General features: G+C 47.4%; 1 protein-coding gene across 1 annotated transcript; it reads left to right on the top strand.

The window, feature by feature from the left end:
* Window positions 1-18,196: 18,196 nt before the first annotated feature.
* LOC115082056 (microtubule-associated protein 6 homolog) lies at window positions 18,197-19,312 on the top strand (the record flags this gene model as incomplete). The annotated part of the gene is made up of 1 exon (XM_029586318.1): window positions 18,197-19,312. A coding segment is annotated over exon 1 (620 nt), but the record flags the coding sequence as incomplete, so codon positions are not given.
* Window positions 19,313-19,572: the final 260 nt, after the last annotated feature.

Below are 19,572 nucleotides of genomic sequence, written 5' to 3'. Positions count from 1 at the left end.
AATAAATATAAATAAATAAGCAAAAGAAATAGAAACAACCCTGGAGCTCGGTCTTTGCTGCTCACTCCTCAGCGGACATTTTGTCTCTACTGGGGAAATAATTCTAATAGCACTTTGGATATCCTTACATCGACAACTATTCTCAGGAGTCTGTAAGTTTCGGAATTATTTTACTTTTCTTTAGCGTGAGAGCTTTAGCCACAACTGCTGTGTGCATCTGCAAAATAAAAAAATCTCATTGTTGACCGATATTGATCAGTACGTTTTTTGTCACACATTACGGTTGTTGCTAATTTCAGAGCTAGCCAGCTAAATGCTTCTGCATCTGGGCCTCACCCTTCCTCTGGATAGTACTGGACCAATAGAAAAACCGGAGTTAACCGAGATGCAAGGTTTATACCCTGCTGGTTTCCTTCATGGTGAAACCAGAGCAGATCTGGACTTTATTTATTTATTATTTATTTAACACTTTTTTATACCGACCTTCATAGTATTAACCATATCGGATCGGTTTACATAAAACAAGGGTATAACTGAAGCAATAAATAAAAGTAATTAACAAGAGAAGTGAATAAGGTAAAGTTACATTTAACAAGGAGTAAAAAACTTGGGAAGCTTAAAAGCTGGAAGAGAAGAAAAGGCAGAAGGTAATTAAAAGATGCATAAAACAAAAAGTAATTTGGGTTAGAGCATAAGATGCTTTAACCAGTGAGTGCCAGAGTCCTTCGTTAGAACGGTTGGAGGACCTCAATCTTCTACGTCCAAGTGAGGAAAAAAAGATGACTAAGGATTGTCTGGGGGATCATCGAAGGCTTGGTGGAATAGCCACGTCTTAAGTTTTTTCCTGAACGTAATGAGACAGGGTTCTAATCGGAGGCTTGAAGGGATGTTGTTCCAAATAGACGGACCTGCTATTGAAAAAGCTCGGTCTTTGGTCGAGGAAAGGCGTGAGGCTTTAGTTGGGGGGTAAATCAAAGTACCTTTAAGATTATCTCTAATTGGTCTGTTGGAGGAATGTAGTTTGAAGGGTATTTCAATGTTGAGTTGGAGTTGGTGATGGATGGATTTATGTATTAGGGTGATTGATTTATAGAGGATTGATTTTCGATTTAAGGGCACTCATAAAATCTGGATATTTCCTGATGTCTGTAAAATTACTCTCAACGATGTAGGCCTTTTCTGGCAAAGCCACAGGAGATTTTCTCATTAGGGGCAAACGTCCTATTGGAATTTCCTTGTAAAATACTTAAGTTCGAAAATAGGAATTGCATTTTTTTTATGAATGGAGTCAGCTGCAGATGTGTTTGGATGCTAAAGCTGAGGCACTAGGAGTCAATAGGCTATCCCTAGTCTCTTCTAGCTGACCTTGGCAGATTGTGGGTATTATTTTGGCATTTTAATAACACCTCAAATTTATTTTCCCTTATGTTAGAAACTGTGAAGCTGTATTTATTACTTGTTTCTTTTTTATCCCCTTGAATACAAATATGTTGCTGAAGGCTATTTTCTTGCTTGTTTTTTATTCTTTTCCTTATATGATTATTTTTGTATTTGTGTATCACATAAGAACATAAGACTTGTCGTACCAGGGCAGACCAAGGGTCCAGCAAACCCAGCATCCTGTTTCCAACAGAGGCCGATCCAGGTCACAGGTACCTGGCAGGATCCCAAACATTGTACAAGTACATGTTTCTTCTTTTCCATTTTCAAGAAAAGCTTGATGTTTAAATGAATCATTTAAATGCAAATAAAAAGCTAAAACAGCTTTAAATTCTGATCACAATTATTGAGTTGCATGGGCTCACTATGTCCCTATTAAGCAGGTTGCGGCAGTGCTGAATCTTTCCTCAGAGGTCCCCTGGAGCAGCCATTCTCTTGCCCTCCTGAACCTGCCGGATTCCTCTGGGCACTGTAGTTTCTCTGGTTTTAATTACTTATCTTATTTTTTAGTACACTTGTACTGTATTTTTCCCTCTCACTCTGATCATTAAATAAAATAAATTGCTGTTGTCACCTAAACGATCCTACATATCATAACACAATAAAATTCTCTTCTTCTCCCTTGGTGCCATCAGCCTTTTCATATGCAAAGCAAGGCTATTACTGTAATGCATGCACTAACTGGACAGTTTCATTCTGTCAATAAAAGAAATCAGGCTATCTATTGTAACTAAATCACTTTGTCACTTACTTTCTAAGCATTAGCATATGTAACAATATTTCTCTTTTACAGCTTTCCTTTGTCAATTTGGCACTGTCACCATAGCTACAGTAAGATGCATTAATAGCCAGCTATTCTGTAATAAAAGCTGGTTTCTGTCTATAACACTTCCTTTCATAATAGGATTGTGGCACTCCTGGAGCTGCGGACTGGCTGCAAGGAGGCAGTGTTTTGGGGTCAGCCCCTCGCTATTAGATCCGCTGCAGCCATGAGGCACGTTAACCTGGCAAAGATGCCACCTGAGTGCATTACAGTAATTTATAATAGAAAGGAGTTTAAAAGAGCTTTAAAAACCTATTTGCTCAAGGAAGCTTTTGGGAGTTTAGAACAGGCACAATAGTGGATTAACTCAGGGAATTTAGCCGTTTGTAGTCTTTATCTATTTTAGGCTTCTTACGTTAATACTTTAAGCTTTCTCTCTGTGTTTATTTTTTTATAATGTAATAGTTAGTTTTATTCCTTTTAGAGATTTTAATTTTATTGATCAAGATATTATTTGTATTTTTATTCTATCTTTTATATTTTAGTTTATTTGAATTTATTATTATTTTGATTTTTATTTTTATGGCTGTAAACCGCTTTGTTCAATCTTTGACTGGTAAAACGGTATATAAATGTGTTAAATAAATAAAGAAATAAAGCTGTTGCGGAGGTGGCCCCTTGACCCGAGGTGGAGGTGGTGCTACCTGTGGGGAGGCCCCCATGGGTCCCCACCGTCGGGAGGCGGAGCAGAACAGGAAGCAGAGGCCGACTGGAGCTTCGCCAATATCAGCCCTCGTTCCCCGCAGGTTGAGCCCTTGGGTACCGGGGCCGGCTGGTCTTAGGCAGGCCTCCGTGTGGTTGATCCCGAGAAAGAGGTTCAAGGCAGGGAGCCAGGAAGCAACGGAGACACAGGGTCCGAAGGAGCTGAGTTCAAGACAGGGCCTGGATCCAGAAGCCCAGACAGACTGAGGCAGGCCAGAGAACAGGAGCAGATTAAGTCCGGGCTTGTAAGTAGGCAAGAGCCTAAGAAAGGCTGAGTCCAAACAGACAGCTGGAGGCAAAGTCTAATTCAGGCTGGAGTCAGGGCAGGCGGCTGGAGAAAAGGTCAGGTACAAGCTGAGGTCAGGGCAGGCGGCTGGAGACGAGGTCAGGTATGAGCTGAGGTCAGGGCAGGCGGCTGGAGACGAGGTCAGGTTCAAGCTGAAGTCAGGGCAGGTGCCTGGAGACGAGGTCAGATACAAGCTGAGGTCAGGGCAGGCGGCTGGAGACGAGGTCAGGTACAAGCTGAGGTCAGGGCAGATGGCTGGAGACAAGGTCAGGTATGAGCTGAGGTCAGGGCAGATGGCTGGAGACAAGGTCAGGTATGAGCTGAAGTCAGGGCAGATGGCTGGAGACAAGGTCAGGTACAAGCTGAGGTCAGGGCAGATGGCTGGAGACAAGGTCAGGTGTGAGCTGAAGTCAGGGCAGGCGGCTGTAGGCAAGGTCAGGTACAAACTAAGGTCAGGGCAGGGGGCTGGAGACAAGGTCAGGTATGAGCTGAAGTCAGGGCAGATGGCTGGAGACAAGGTCAGGTACAAGCTGAGGTCAGGGCAGATGGCTGGAGACAAGGTCAGGTGTGAGCTGAAGTCAGGGCAGGCGGCTGTAGGCAAGGTCGGGTACAAGCTGAGGTCAGGGCAGATGGCTGGAGCCAAGGTCAGGTGCAAGCGAGGGTCAAAGCCAGGAATCTGTCCAAAGCGTGGTCAGGAACAGGAAGCTGGTACTGGACCTCAGGAACTGGAACAGGGATGCAGGACTGGAACGAACAAGCACAGGAGCAGGAACAGGAACACGAAGGATTCGCAACTAAGCCCACAACAAGAAGCGTGGAGACCTGTTGCCAAGGCAAAGACCGGATGGCGGGGCCTGCCTTAAGTAGCACGGCCCGGCGAGGTCATCATGCGGGGCCACGGGAAGCTTTCCCGCCGCGGCCCCTTTATAGTTGGGGAAGGTGCGTGCGTGCGCACCTAAGGCAAAGTGACTGGAACTATGAGGTGGCGGCGTCTCCTCTCTGCGCAGTTGGGGAGACCCGACTGGGAACGGAGGAAGCTGTGGAGCAGCCGGAGGAACCTGGGAAGGGGGTAGGAGCGCGAGCGCGTAGGCGGCTGCCTAAGAGGAAGGGCCAGGTCTGGGACCCGAGCGTTGGGGGTGAGTGGGGCCGGTCGCAAGCCTACCGCAGGCAGGACACGCAACAAAAACACCTCTGATGTGTCATCTACATGCACTTCCATTATGTCCCCGTGCCCAAAATGCTAAGGATGCAGCTGAAGTGAGGGCTCCCCTTTGCCTCACCTGAATGGCTGCCGCCAGGGCACCTTGCTGACAACTCCATTAGTCAAATAGTGCTGGTTATTAAAAGGGAAGCATCCCCCCCATAAAAGTCTCTCTCTCTCTCTTCTGTCTCTCATACACACACACAGCCATTCTCTTTCTCATACACACACACATTTACAGAGTGCACATTATCTTACTGTATAAACTATGAAATCCTGATCTGCTTCTGTAGCATCTCACTTACAGATCCGCTCAAACAGTGCTGGTTAAGTCTCTCTCTCTTATGCACGAGTACACATACCGTGCTCTCTCCAATTCACCAGATTTTCATTTATAACCACACACACAGTCTCTCATTCATACACACACACACACAGTCTCACTCATTCGCAGACACAGACGTATTCTTTCTCTCACCCATCTATAGACACATACACAGAGTGTGCATTCTCTCATTAAGAGCTATGAAATCCTGACATTTTTCTGACAGGTATTTTATCTGGTAATAATAACTGCACTGTACCTTTAACGTGCTACACTGTGGATGAACATTTGAAGCTAACACCTCCAAGTCAGCACTTTCACAGTGCCTTGCTTACTTCTAGGAATATAATTATGCCTCCGTATCAATCCATAGTGCAGCCACACCTTGAGTATTATGTGCAATCAAGAAAAGATATAGCATTCCCTGGAACTAACTAGTAGCAGATTGTAATCAAATTTAAGAATGTATTTTTTCAGTCAATGCACAGCTAAAGCTATGGAACGTGTTGCCAGAAAATGTGGTCAAGGCTCATAGCATAACTGAGTTAAAACAAAAAAAAAAGGTTTGGACACGTTTCTGGAAGACAGAAACTGAAAATCCAACGGGTTAGGTGTGTGTCCAGGAGAGGAATGGGCCGTTTACATTCCCATGACTTTCTCTATAGCAATCAAGTGTCTAATCACAAATCAGAGGTTTCATAAGTACATGAATGCACTGTGTATTTTTTTAATTTTACTTTGTTAACTGCAGTCAAGTTTGAAAGCCAGCTTGCTAATTAATATCATTGCAGCTCATGGATCATGATAATACTTGTAAAGAGACCTTTCTTGGCTTCCACAGGATATGCTTGGAACAGAAGTCAATAAGGAAAGCCATGCATTGTGCAAAATAATTGTTTTGTTTCATCTGCTAAAAGCAAGCAACTATCCTTCATGGAAAGATACTGATGATATCATAAGTTATCTTACCTTGAGGTCTAACCAAGGCTTTTATTTATCAGTTCCGTCAGCGAAGGAAACGCAGCTTGTGAAAATCAGCGAAAGGACTTTTAGGATCCTTGGCCCTTAACTATGGAACAGACTTTTGATAGAAATTCAGTCTGCAGGATTATTTAAAGTTTTCTAAAGCTTTTTGACAGCTGCTTTTAATTTGTGGTGATTATTTTTTTCTGTTTTTATCCTCACTGGAAGGTTGATTATTAATTAGGCAGAAGTTGTTGTTTATTTCATATTGCACATTTGTTTCATGATAATAAATGTCATTTAGTTTATAATGTACTAGGGGTTGCGCCTCTGCTGGATCCGCTCTAGACTTCAGGTTCCTGCCTGGGTGGAAAATGCAAGCTGGGTAGGGCAAGCGACTCTAATGACATGAAGGGCGGGGAGAGAGCTATAAAATTCTCCATCTCACCTCTGTTTTTTCCCAATCTTGACTGAGTGTACATGGATGTTAAGGGAAACACCCCCCCCCCCCCCCAAAAAAAGAGAAAGTGATAATCGCATGACAAATTCAAAAAGCGAGTTTTATGACTTCATCAGCTGGATGGCTGCATCATTGTTGGCTTGTACTTGCTCTGTTGGGGGTGGAGGAATAGGGTAGGTGTCTGGGGGGGGGGGAGAGAATTCAGTGGGATAGGGAGTAGGTCAGAAGGCTTGCAGAGGGTATGTGAAGGTAGGGGTAGGATACAAGTGTGTTGTGGTGTAGGTGGCATGTGTTGTTGGTTTGGTGTGGGAGTGGTGTGTGGGCACTTCTGCCCCTTGCACTCTCCACATTCTCCCCCTATTCCTCTCCTCCCCACCTGTCTGTGTTGTAGCTGTAAGTGATGGATTTGAAGTGGTATCGGGAGGTGAGTGGAGAGGGTGTGAGTGGGTGTTAGTGGGGGGGAACCCACCTCCTTTTTCCACTCACCCCCTTTTCCACCCACCCAACCTCCCTCTCCTCCCCTGTGCATATGCACTTTCTTCCTCTCCCCACTGCACTCCCCATTCCCCCCTTCTCCCCCATGTGTGTGTCTCAAGGGAAGGTGAGAGTGGGTGTGAGTGTGTGCTGGGGGATGGACCCATTTCCCCTTGCAATCTCCACAGTTTCCTCTTCCCCCCCCTGTGCGTGTGTGTGTGTGTGTGTGTGTGGTGGGGGGGCGGGGGAGAGAGGGGAGGGGAGTGAGAGGATGTGGGTCTTTGTTTGTTATGGGGCTGTTGTGAGTGGTATTAGGGATGAATTAGGTGTGCATGCAAGTCTGAAAGTGAGTGAGCCGGGTGCGTGTGTGCGCATTCTCCCCTTCACAACTTTACCCCACCACCCTTCTCCTCCCCCTGGACATATAGGGGGGCAGGTTGTATGTATGTGTTATGGGGCTGGTGTCAGTGAATAACTGAAGCTGTGTGTGCATGTGGGGTGTGTGTGAGTGGGGGAGTTGGGGTGATTGAGGGGAGATGGGGTGAGGGTGCACATGTGGGGGGGGGGGGAAAGCTGGGTGGTGAGGAGAGCTGGATGTGTGTTGGGGTAGAAGTGCAGGTGCATGCATGAGTGGATGTAGGGGGGGGGGACATATGTGTGTGGTTGTGCGGGAGGTACATGTGTGAGTGTGGGGGGTGTGGGAGCCCCTCTCCTTCCTCCCTAACTCCTAGTGCTTTCTCTTTCTCACTCCCCCTTTCCATCTCACTCTCCCAGCCCCCTCCACCACTGCCTCTCCCCCTCCTCTGGCCTGCTTCTTTCTTAGTCCCCTCCCACCTGAACTCTGACATCAGCAGTTACTGGGCTTCGGAACCCCTTGCCGCCTTCCCCTCCCTGCGGCGTCTCTGTTTCTGTGCTGCACTGCTGGAGCTCGGGAAACCCTACCAGCTCTTCTTCTGCCAGTGAGGCTTTTTTTTTGTTTTGATTGTTTCATTTTCCTGGTGGGTCCGGGAACCCCCACCAGCTGCTCTGCTGCCTGTGTGGCTGCTTTGCTTTGGCTGGTGGAGAACAAAAATCGCCATCAGGATTGCTGGTGCTGGTGAGGCGCCGCAGCTGCACGCTCTGGCCCCGCGCTTTGGCCACTGGTGCTCCTCCCTCACTGCATGCAACCCCTCCCTCTGCTGCAGGTGAGGTCATTGCGTCGCGCATGCACAGACGCAACACAGTGATTACCCGGAGCTTTAGCGTGAATAACCCTCCGGTTTGTCACTAGATGGCCCCAGGGCCCTTACCATCTGGACGAGTAACATTATGGGATTTTCCATTCTCTTTCAGTCTCTCCACTGAGCTGACTGGATTGGTTTATCCCAGGGGCATAAGGTGGACTTAGAGAAGTGTAGAGTGTGGTCAGATTGAGTTAGAGGTTAAGGAGTGAGGAGTGCAGAGTGTGGTCAGATTGAGTTAGAGGTTGAGGAGTGAGGAGTACAGAGTGTGGTCAGATTGAGTTAGAGGTTGAGGAGTGAGGAGTGCAGAGTGTGGTCAGATTGAGTTAGAGGTTGAGGAGTGAGGAGTGCAGAGTGTGGTCAGATTGAGTTAGAGGTTGAGGAGTGAGGAGTGCAGAGTGTGGTCAGATTGAGTTAGAGGTTGAGGAGTGAGGAGGACAGAGTGTGGTCAGATTGAGTTAGAGGTTGAGGAGTGAGGAGTGCAGAGTGTGGTCAGATTGAGTTAGAGGTTGAGGAGTGAGGAGTGCAGAGTGTGGTCAGATTGAGTTAGAGGTTGAGGAGTGAGGAGTGCAGAGTGTGGTCAGATTGAGTTAGAGGTTGAGGAGTGAGGAGTGAGGAGTGCAGAGTGTGGTCAGATTGAGTTAGAGGTTGAGGAGTGAGGAGGACAGAGTGTGGTCAGATTGAGTTAGAGGTTGAGGAGTGAGGAGTGCAGAGTGTGGTCAGATTGAGTTAGAGGTTGAGGAGTGAGGAGTGCAGAGTGTGGTCAGATTGAGTTAGAGGTTGAGGAGTGAGGAGTGAGGAGTGCAGAGTGTGGTCAGACTGAGTTAGAGATTGAGGAGTGAGGAGTGCAGAGTGTGGTCAGATTGAGTTAGAGGTTGAGGAGTGAGGAGTGCAGAGTGTGGTCAGATTGAGTTAGAGGTTGAGGAGTGAGGAGTGAGGAGTGCAGAGTGTGGTCAGACTGAGTTAGAGATTGAGGAGTGAGGAGTGCAGAGTGTGGTCAGATTGAGTTAGAGGTTGAGGAGTGAGGAGTGCAGAGTGTGGTCAGATTGAGTTAGAGGTTGAGGAGTGAGGAGTGCAGAGTGTGATCAGACGGAGTTAGAGGTTGAGGAGTGAGGAGTGCAGAGTGTGGTCAGATTGAGTTAGAGATTGAGGAGTGAGGAGTGCAGAGTGTGGTCAGATTGAGTTAGAGGTTGAGGAGTGAGGAGTGCAGAGTGTGGTCAGATTGAGTTAGAGGTTGAGGAGTGAGGAGTGCAGAGTGTGATCAGACGGAGTTAGAGGTTCAGGAGTGAGGAGTGCAGAGTGTGGTCAGATTGAGTTAGAGATTGAGGAGTGAGGAGTGCAGAGTGTGGTCAGATTGAGTTAGAGGTTGAGGAGTGAGGAGTGCAGAGTGTGGTCAGATTGAGTTAGAGGTTGAGGAGTGAGGAGTGCAGAGTGTGGTCAGATTGAGTTAGAGATTGAGGAGTGAGGAGTGCAGAGTGTGGTCAGATTGAGTTAGAGGTTGAGGAGTGAGGAGTGCAGAGTGTGATCAGATTGAGTTAGATTGAGGAGTGAGGAGTGCAGAGTGTGGTCAGATTGAGTTAGAGATTGAGGACTGAGGAGTGCAGAGTGTGGTCAGATTGAGTTAGAGATTGAGGAGTGAGGAGTGCAGAGTGTGATCAGATTGAGTTAGAGGTTGAGGAGTGAGGAGTGCAGAGTGTGGTCAGATTGAGTTAGAGGTTGAGGAGTGAGGAGTGCAGAGTGTGGTCAGATTGAGTTAGAGGTTGAGGAGTGAGGAGTGCAGAGTGTGGTCAGATTGAGTTAGAGGTTGAGGAGTGAGGAGTGCAGAGTGTGGTCAGATTGAGTTAGAGGTTGAGGAGTGAGGAGGACAGAGTGTGGTCAGATTGAGTTAGAGGTTGAGGAGTGAGGAGTGCAGAGTGTGGTCAGATTGAGTTAGAGGTTGAGGAGTGAGGAGTGCAGAGTGTGGTCAGATTGAGTTAGAGGTTGAGGAGTGAGGAGTGCAGAGTGTGGTCAGATTGAGTTAGAGGTTGAGGAGTGAGGAGTGCAGAGTGTGGTCAGATTGAGTTAGAGGTTGAGGAGTGAGGAGGACAGAGTGTGGTCAGATTGAGTTAGAGGTTGAAGAGTGAGGAGTGCAGAGTGTGGTCAGATTGAGTTAGAGGTTGAGGAGTGAGGAGTGCAGAGTGTGGTCAGATTGAGTTAGAGGTTGAGGAGTGAGGAGTGCAGAGTGTGGTCAGATTGAGTTAGAGGTTGAGGAGTGAGGAGTGCAGAGTGTGGTCAGATTGAGTTAGAGGTTGAGGAGTGAGGAGTGAGGAGTGAGGAGTGCAGAGTGTGGTCAGACTGAGTTAGAGATTGAGGAGTGAGGAGTGCAGAGTGTGGTCAGATTGAGTTAGAGGTTGAGGAGTGAGGAGTGCAGAGTGTGGTCAGATTGAGTTAGAGGTTGAGGAGTGAGGAGTGCAGAGTGTGATCAGACGGAGTTAGAGGTTGAGGAGTGAGGAGTGCAGAGTGTGGTCAGATTGAGTTAGAGATTGAGGAGTGCAGAGTGTGGTCAGATTGAGTTAGAGGTTGAGGAGTGAGGAGTGCAGAGTGTGGTCAGATTGAGTTAGAGGTTGAGGAGTGAGGAGTGCAGAGTGTGATCAGACGGAGTTAGAGGTTCAGGAGTGAGGAGTGCAGAGTGTGGTCAGATTGAGTTAGAGATTGAGGAGTGAGGAGTGCAGAGTGTGGTCAGATTGAGTTAGAGGTTGAGGAGTGAGGAGTGCAGAGTGTGGTCAGATTGAGTTAGAGGTTGAGGAGTGAGGAGTGCAGAGTGTGGTCAGATTGAGTTAGAGATTGAGGAGTGAGGAGTGCAGAGTGTGGTCAGATTGAGTTAGAGGTTGAGGAGTGAGGAGTGCAGAGTGTGATCAGATTGAGTTAGATTGAGGAGTGAGGAGTGCAGAGTGTGGTCAGATTGAGTTAGAGATTGAGGAGTGAGGGGTGCAGAGTGTGGTCAGATTGAGTTAGAGATTGAGGAGTGAGGAGTGCAGAGTGTGATCAGATTGAGTTAGAGGTTGAGGAGTGAGGAGTGCAGAGTGTGGTCAGATTGAGTTAGAGGTTGAGGAGTGAGGAGTACAGAGTGTGGTCAGATTGAGTTAGAGGTTGAGGAGTGAGGAGTGCAGAGTGTGGTCAGATTGAGTTAGAGATTGAGGAGTGAGGAGTGCAGAGTGTGGTCAGATTGAGTTAGAGGTTGAGGAGTGAGGAGTGCAGAGTGTGGTCAGATTGAGTTAGAGGTTAAGGAGTGAGGAGGACAGAGTGTGGTCAGATTGAGTTAGAGGTTGAGGAGTGAGGAGTGCAGAGTGTGGTCAGATTGAGTTAGAGGTTGAGGAGTGAGGAGTACAGAGTGTGGTCAGATTGAGTTAGAGATTGAGGAGTGAGGAGTGCAGAGTGTGGTCAGATTGAGTTAGTGGTTGAGGAGTGAGGAGTGCAGAGTGTGGTCAGATTGAGTTAGAGGTTGAGGAGTGAGGAGTACAGAGTGTGGTCAGATTGAGTTAGAGGTTGAGGAGTGAGGAGTGCAGAGTGTGGTCAGATTGAGTTAGAGGTTGAGGAGTGTAGATTGAGTTAGAAATTGAGGAGTGAGGAGTGAGGAGTGCAGAGTGTGGTCAGATTGAGTTAGAGGTTAAGGAGTGAGGAGGACAGAGTGTGGTCAGATTGAGTTAGAGGTTGAGGAGTGAGGAGTGCAGAGTGTGGTCAGATTGAGTTAGAGGTTGAGGAGTGAGGAGTGAGGAGTGCAGAGTGTGATCAGATTGAGTTAGAGAGTGAGGAGTGCAGAGTGTGGTCAGATTGAGTTAGAGATTGAGGAGTGAGGAGTGCAGAGTGTGGTCAGATTGAGTTAGAGAGTGAGGAGTGCAGAGTGTGGTCAGATTGAGTTAGAGGTTGAGGAGTGAGGAGTGCAGAGTGTGGTCAGATTGAGTTAGAGGTTGAGGAGTGAGGAGTGCAGAGTGTGGTCAGATTGAGTTAGAGGTTGAGGAGTGAGGAGTGCAGAGTGTGGTCAGATTGAGTTAGAGGTTGAGGAGTGAGGAGTGCAGAGTGTGGTCAGATTGAGTTAGAGATTGAGGAGTGAGGAGTGCAGAGTGTGGTCAGATTGAGTTAGAGGTTGAGGAGTGAGGAGTGCAGAGTGTGGTCAGATTGAGTTAGAGGTTAAGGAGTGAGGAGGACAGACTGTGGTCAGATTGAGTTAGAGGTTGAGGAGTGAGGAGTGCAGAGTGTGGTCAGATTGAGTTAGAGGTTAAGGAGTGAGGAGGACAGAGTGTGGTCAGATTGAGTTAGAGGTTGAGGAGTGAGGAGTGCAGAGTGTGGTCAGATTGAGTTAGAGGTTGAGGAGTGAGGAGTGCAGAGTGTGATCAGATTGAGTTAGAGGTTGAGGAGTGAGGAGTGCAGAGTGTGGTCAGATTGAGTTAGAGGTTGAGGAGTGAGGAGTGCAGAGTGTGGTCAGATTGAGTTAGAGGTTGAGGAGTGAGGAGTGAGGAGTGCAGAGTGTGATCAGATTGAGTTAGAGGTTGAGGAGTGAGGAGTGCAGAGTGTGCTCAGATTGAGTTAGAGGTTGAGGAGTGAAGAGTGCAGAGTATGATCAGATTGAGTTAGAGGTTGAGGAGTGAGGAGTGCAGAGTGTGGTCAGATTGAGTTAGAGGTTGAGGAGTGAGGAGTGCAGAGTGTGATCAGATTGAGTTAGAGGTTGAGGAGTGAGGAGTGCAGAGTGTGGTGAGATTGAGTTAGAGGTTGAGGAGTGAGGAGTGCAGAGTGTGGTCAGATTGAGTTAGAGGTTGAGGAGTGAGGAGTGAGGAGTGCAGAGTGTGATCAGATTGAGTTAGAGGTTGAGGAGTGAGGAGTGCAGAGTGTGGTCAGATTGAGTTGGAGGTTGAGGAGTGAGGAGTGCAGAGTGTGATCAGATTGAGTTAGAGGTTGAGGAGTGAGGAGTGCAGAGTGTGGTCAGATTGAGTTAGAGGTTGAGGAGTGAGGAGTGCAGAGTGTGGTCAGATTGAGTTAGAGGTTGAGGAGTGAGGAGTGCAGAGTGTGATCAGATTGAGTTAGAGGTTGAGGAGTGAGGAGTGCAGAGTGTGGTCAGATTGAGTTAGAGGTTGAGGAGTGAGGAGTGCAGAGTGTGGTCAGATTGAGTTAGAGGTTGAGGAGTGAGGAGTACAGAGTGTGGTCAGATTGAGTTAGAGGTTGAGGAGTGAGGAGTGCAGAGTGTGGTCAGATTGAGTTAGAGGTTGAGGAGTGAGGAGTGCAGAGTGTGGTCAGATTGAGTTAGAGGTTGAGGAGTGAGGAGTGCAGAGTGTGATCAGATTGAGTTAGAGGTTGAGGAGTGAGGAGTGCAGAGTGTGGTCAGATTGAGTTAGAGGTTGAGGAGTGAGGAGTGCAGAGTGTGGTCAGATTGAGTTAGAGGTTGAGGAGTGAGGAGTACAGAGTGTGGTCAGACTGAGTTAGAGAGTGAGGAGTGCAGAGTGTGGTCAGATTGAGTTAGAGGTTGAGGAGTGAGGAGTACAGAGTGTGGTCAGATTGAGTTAGAGGTTGAGGAGTGAGGAGTACAGAGTGTGGTCAGACTGAGTTAGAGAGTGAGGAGTGAGGAGTGCAGAGTGTGGTCAGACTGAGTTAGAGAGTGAGGAGTGAGGAGTACAGAGTGTGGTCAGATTGAGTTAGAGGTTGAGGAGTGAGGAGTACAGAGTGTGGTCAGACTGAGTTAGAGGTTGAGGAGTGAGGAGTACAGAGTGTGGTCAGACTGAGTTATAGAGTGAGGAGTGCAGAGTGTGGTCAGATTGAGTTAGAGGTTGAGGAGTAAGGAGCTGTTTGTTTTCTCCCTGTTGAGTGGGGCCCACTAACCCAGCTTGGTATTTTTCTTGCGTTTAGAGGATATCCCTTCTCAGTCCACTCCCTGTCTGAGAGGGTCTGCCTTCCTAAGGTTTTTGTAGCTTTTATTAAGTTTTTCTTATTCTGGGGAACACCCTATGTCTTGAGAAAGGAGCAGGGGCTGGAGACCTGTGAGCAACCCCTCTACTCCCTAGAGGAAGCAAGACCAGTGACAGCACTACCCAGTGTGAGAAATTTTGGATTTCTCTCCTTTTTGTTCGCGTGGAAGTTTGTTTTTTTCCCTGCCCCTCTGTACAATCTGATGAGGGAGACAGAGAGTTGGATCGTCCGGCCTCTCTCCCTGAGAGGTCCATCAAGGTGGTACCGTCAAGCCTTGGCAGACTCCCAATCGGATCTCCACACCAAAGGGATCGGGACCCAGGCTGTGGGCTTCAGACTGAACTTTGGACTCGGGTAGGATCTTCTCATGGCGTGGGGTCCCCCACTAGGATCCTCTCTCTACTGGGCTGTTGCACAACTCCCCCCCCCCCCCCAGGAGCTGGAGAGACGGACACCAGCGTCCCAGCAGAGACCCCCGTGTAAATAGCCCAGCTGTGCAGTTTCATTTGCTAAATGTTTGAGGGACAATGATTGACCTTTTGGAATTAATCAGTAAATATGAGTGGAACAGTCTGAGTCCAGCCTGTCTGTCCTTGAGGAGAGCAGCACACCAGAAAGACAGACACACACCATAGAGGGGACTCTCCATCCCCTGGGCCACAGAAGGATTTCCTCTCCCCACACAGAAAGAGCTCCCTCCCTGGGAAGTTCAGGAAGGAGGGGCAGGGATGGCAAGAGCAGCCCCCGACTTATAAATACTTTTACGGCCCTAGGGGAACCACCAACACCCCAGCAAAGGTTTACGCTAGTAATCGTATAATATAGAGAAATGCCGGTCTGATCTTGTAAATGCAGTCCCTAAGCTTCCCAAATGATGTTAGTCACAATGAATCATATATGAAAAAAAATCTTTTTTAGACCGAATAGAGGCAAAATTTAGTAGGGGTCTGCGCAGACATTTTTTTTTCTGGTTTTGTTTTATTTTTCATTTTTTGTTTATTTGAAATGAACATTTTTTTAAAAAAGAAACAAAAAAAATATCAGCCTAGATCCCTCTCCCCCCCCCAAAAAAAAAAAAGTCAATTCTGGATCCTCCTGCCAGTTCCCTTACCTCTGAACCCTCCTACCACGTTAATGATCTTCCCAGGGCACCAGCAATCCCTGGTCACTCCTGCCCTACCAGTACGATGCTTAAAAATGGCGCCAGTAGACCAAAGTCAGTGCCATTTTAACCACAGGGTGAGCCTGGCAGGAGCGACCAGGGATCACTCCTGCCCCACGAAAGTCATCAGCATGGTCAGAGGGTTCCGAGGAGGGGGGCAGAGAATCGGGTTCTGAGGAGGGGGGGGGGGCAGAGAATCGGGAGGATGGCCCAGGAGGGAGGGGGAGAGGGGGAGGGGAGGTTGGCAGCAGAACTTTTTAAAACATAAGGCATGAAAATGAATGAAATTTTGCTCATTTTTCTTTAGTTTTATTTTAAAATCAAATTGAAATGAAATGGGATATTTTGTTAAATGTTCCCATTTTGTACCAAATGAATGCTCATGGCTAGAATTTAGTACAATTTTAAATGGATTTATTAACTCCACTGTCAAAGATTGATTTCATCTTGATCCAAACATTTAACCAAATTCTGCAGGCTTGGGTTTATTGTTAAAACACTGTGCACCAATAGAACTGTTCTGGAAATGTACCTGAAGAATCCCATTTTCTAAAGAATACAAGAAACAGCGTGAGTGCAGTGTGAAGGCAGCAGCACTACACTTGCTTCTTATAACCGTCCTGTCCACGCTGACTCTTGCCCTTGTGTCACTTTTCTTTTTCTATTTGGTTCCTGATATTTAGCGTAAATTACTCTGGGGGTAATTCTATAATAGCCCGCATAAGAAAGGCAGTAAATACTCACATACGCTACACGAATTATCAAAGTGAATGTATGCACCTATATTTGCTTTGAAAATGATTTCATCAAATCTACCTGCACACCATTACACCTACAATTTGTGCACAGGAAATTTTAAGAGCAAATTTACACACTTAGGAGTGAATTTTCAAAGAGTTATGTGCATAAAAATTAGCATATACATGAATAAATAGCACGTGCTTGCGTAATTGCTATTTTATAAGCAATTACGCAATTTATATGTATGTATATATATAAATTAGGGTTCACGATCACATATATGCGCTAAAAAGGGTTGGGGGCCAATATTTACATGTATAAATTGCTATTTTAAAAGACATGCATTCGAAAAATTACTTGCATGCTTTTGCACCTGCTAATTAACTTGCGTAAGTGATATGAATCATGTTTAGTGTGTTCTGGCAGGGAGTTCCAGTGAAGAACAAAGAGGGTCTCGATGACCTGGAGAAGGAATGGGTGAACTGGTGGAGGAATTAGTAAGCTGCTAATTTCAATTACGCATGTTTTAAAATAAATGGACTTGCGCACGTAAATCTGGCTGTATGTGAGTAAGTCCTAGTTTATTCTCATGTGTAAAATAGTATATTTGGATTCATAGTATCTCTGAATCAGAGGAGTATGCCAGCTTGTGTTATCACAGTCACAACCCCTTGAGAGAAACCAAACCATGCAGCCCCCTTCTGGGGCAGACTGTAGCATGCCAGCTCCCATCTGGCACTGGCACTTGCAAGGACAGCTTTCAAAAAAAGACACAAATGGGATGAGTTAGGGCTCTGCAAATTTTGCTTTTCCATATTCCATAATATCCAGGACTCACTGAGCTATTGGCAGACAGGAAGATGGAAGGGAGAACAATATGTATACTTTAAAAATAGGAAAAATACACACATTTAATGCATTGAAATGCTCACTTTCAATGCATTGCATGCATTTGTGCATTAAGCATACATATGCACATATGTTGCAGAGTGTGATATGCCTATGTTATGATACGTGCGTATGCAATATGCACAGGTTATAAGATTCTATTGTAGATCTGTTTGTGGCTATTTATATTGCGTATGTGCTGCCATGAGCAGTTCTTTGATAGTTATCCTCATTCTTTTTAAAATTCTGAAGTATGTTCACAAATCTAAATCCCTCCCTCGGGTCCACCCCTGGGAATACTTCCCTTCAGTTTGGGCAAACTTACTGTGTGTAAGTTTACCAGCATATTGGGCAGGCAATGTTATAATAAGACATTTTCATGGGTAAAGCACTGTTTTACCCTGTGCAAATACCTTTGAAAATTACCCTCTCTGGGTTAAACGTGTCCATTATAGCCATATCTGGGTATTTAGGTCAGGCAGGGACTCAGTGGCAGAGACAGACTTGGAGCCCAGGCAGGCCTGGAGGCCAGCCTCAGATCTCAACCAGCAGAGCATGCCTCTGAAGCGTTAGCCGAAAAAAGACATACAAATACATTTAAAAAGCTGCCCTCTGCTCTCCTGTCTCTGCCCTCCAGTTTACCATGCACAAGCCCACACAGCTGTACAGCAAAATTCGCACTGTTAGGAAGGATTTAAACATCCTCATTTCAGCCCAGGAAGGTTGGGTGACTTTCTCCAGATTACACAGCGAGTTCTGAATAAGAGGGATGGAAGCAGGTCTCCAGGGTCGCAGCTCTCAGGAAGAATGATGAGTGAAGAGAGGAAAATATTGAGGACCAGACGCCAAAAAAAAAAAAAAAAAAGAGAGAGAAAAAAAGGCGTTTCCCGTTTTGTGTCGATGTAAAAAAAAAAAAACAAAACAAAAAACGTTCACTACATCTGCTTCTTTTATTTCTTAGCTCTGGATATTATTCTGGCGCTTGACTTTCCGCTTGATGGTAGATGGGATCTGTCCAAACCCTGTGGTTCTGAAAATGTTGTGGAACACGCGTGCTAATCCAACCTCTTTTTGTGATTGAAAATCGTAAAAAAAAAAAACCCAACCCCACTAAAGCAGTGACAAACAGTTTTCGTGTCAATGGCGTGGATTCAGAGCGTCTCTGAATCGGAGGAGGATCCCACCTTGTGTTCTCACAGTCACGATCCCTTGAGAGACCCCAAACCATGCAGCCCCCTCCTGGGGCGGATTGCGGCATGCCAGCTACCATCTGGCGCCGGCACTTGCAAGGACAATTAAAAAAAAAAAAAAAAGCCAAATGGGATGAGTTAGGACTCTGAATGTTTAGCTTTTCCCCTATCCCATCACATCCAGGACTCGCCGAGCCATTGGCAGAGAGGGAAGATGGAAGGGAGGAAAAAAATTGCAGGCTTCGGTGGAAATCAGCCCCGGCTGCCTGGCCTGCGGGGAGGAGAGGGTTAAGAGGGCAGGCTGGCCGCCGCCGCCGTCATTGCGGACGCTGCGTGCTGACGCAGGCAGGTGATCGCCGCTGGCCCCTCCCCCCGTCCCTCCTCAGCATCTTCCGAGGATGCTGACAGCAGTGTGGGTGGGGTCCCTTCCTGCAGCAATGCTGCCCTGCTCCCCTCCGATCTCGCCGGCCGGCTGCTCCTGATCTTCTGCAGCCTCCCCCACCGCACGGGAGGGAATCCCGCCACCCCCCCCCCCCCCGACCTCCAGCATCTTTTGCAGGCACCATGGCTTAATTTCATGCAGAGGAGGGGGAAGAAAATTGGTTGTTTGATTCTGGACCGAAGGGAAAGCATAAACAACACACATTTGGAATCTATTTTTCTTACTGATTAATCCTTGGGGGGGGGAAAAAAAAATATATCTAGAAATCCTGCTTTGGAGATTTTGAGAGGTGACTTCCTGCTTTTTTTTTTTTTTTTTTCCTTGTCTGCACTGCAATTAAAAAACGAGCAAAAAATATTTGACTGCTGCTGCAGGTGGTACTGGAAATATATATATTTTTTTTTAAAGGAGCAAAACACTGATAGCTCCTGCAGCAGCATCATGGCCTGGCCCTGCATCACCAGGGCTTGCTGCATCGCCCGTTTCTGGAACCAGCTAGACAAGGCGGACATCGCGGTGCCTTTGGTCTTCACCAAATACTCGGAGGTAACTGATGGCGCCCAGCCACCGCCAGCAGCTGTGGTGGGCTCCGGCCATGATCCCAGTCCGCCTCGTGCCATAGAGACACAGCCCGGCCTTGGGGAGCCAGCAGAGCAGGGTGCCCGCAGCTGTCCCCCAGGCTCGGTCATGCGTCAGGACTACAAGCCCTGGAAGGTGAGGCCGGAGCCCAGCTGCAAGCCCAAGAATGAGTACCAGCCGTCGGGCGCCCCTTTCGAGCGGGAGACACAGTACAAGAAGGATTTTAAAGCCTGGCCCATCCCGCGCAGGGGCGACCACCCCTGGATCCCTAAGACACCTGCTGAGGGCCCTGCTGACAGGAAGCAGCGGGCCCACGAGGCCCGTGAGCCCCGGGAGAAGGCAGCAGAGGGCCGAGAGAAGAGAACGGGACCCCCACCAGCTGAGGACGCCCCACCGGGGGCCCCTGAGGGCAAAGGCCGGGCTGTGGCGGATGCTGTGAACAGGCAGATCAAGGAGGAAGGGGGGACTGGCACTTCCTACAGGTAAGGGGGCAACACTTCACAAAAAAAAAAACCAAAACAACAAAACAAATCCTATTAGAGAAGCAGCAAAAAAAAAAAGGCCAGGTAGTCATGCTGCTTCCTTTAGACTTAAGGGCTGGTGAAAGGAGCAAGGGATGGTGCCTGAGGATGGGACTTTGCTAGGCGCAACAGGTTGTACGTCTCCACGATCCTTCAATTAATGAAAGGCCAGATGCAGTAAAGGGTTTTCTGTGGGGAAAGTGCTGAGTGCAGCTGCCTCT

This window comes from Rhinatrema bivittatum, unplaced genomic scaffold (genome assembly GCF_901001135.1).
Source record: "Rhinatrema bivittatum unplaced genomic scaffold, aRhiBiv1.1, whole genome shotgun sequence".
Taxonomy (NCBI): Eukaryota; Metazoa; Chordata; class Amphibia; order Gymnophiona; family Rhinatrematidae; genus Rhinatrema; species Rhinatrema bivittatum.
The sequence above is the reverse complement of the archived record's forward strand: the minus strand, read 5'-3'. Positions and strand labels throughout refer to the sequence as shown.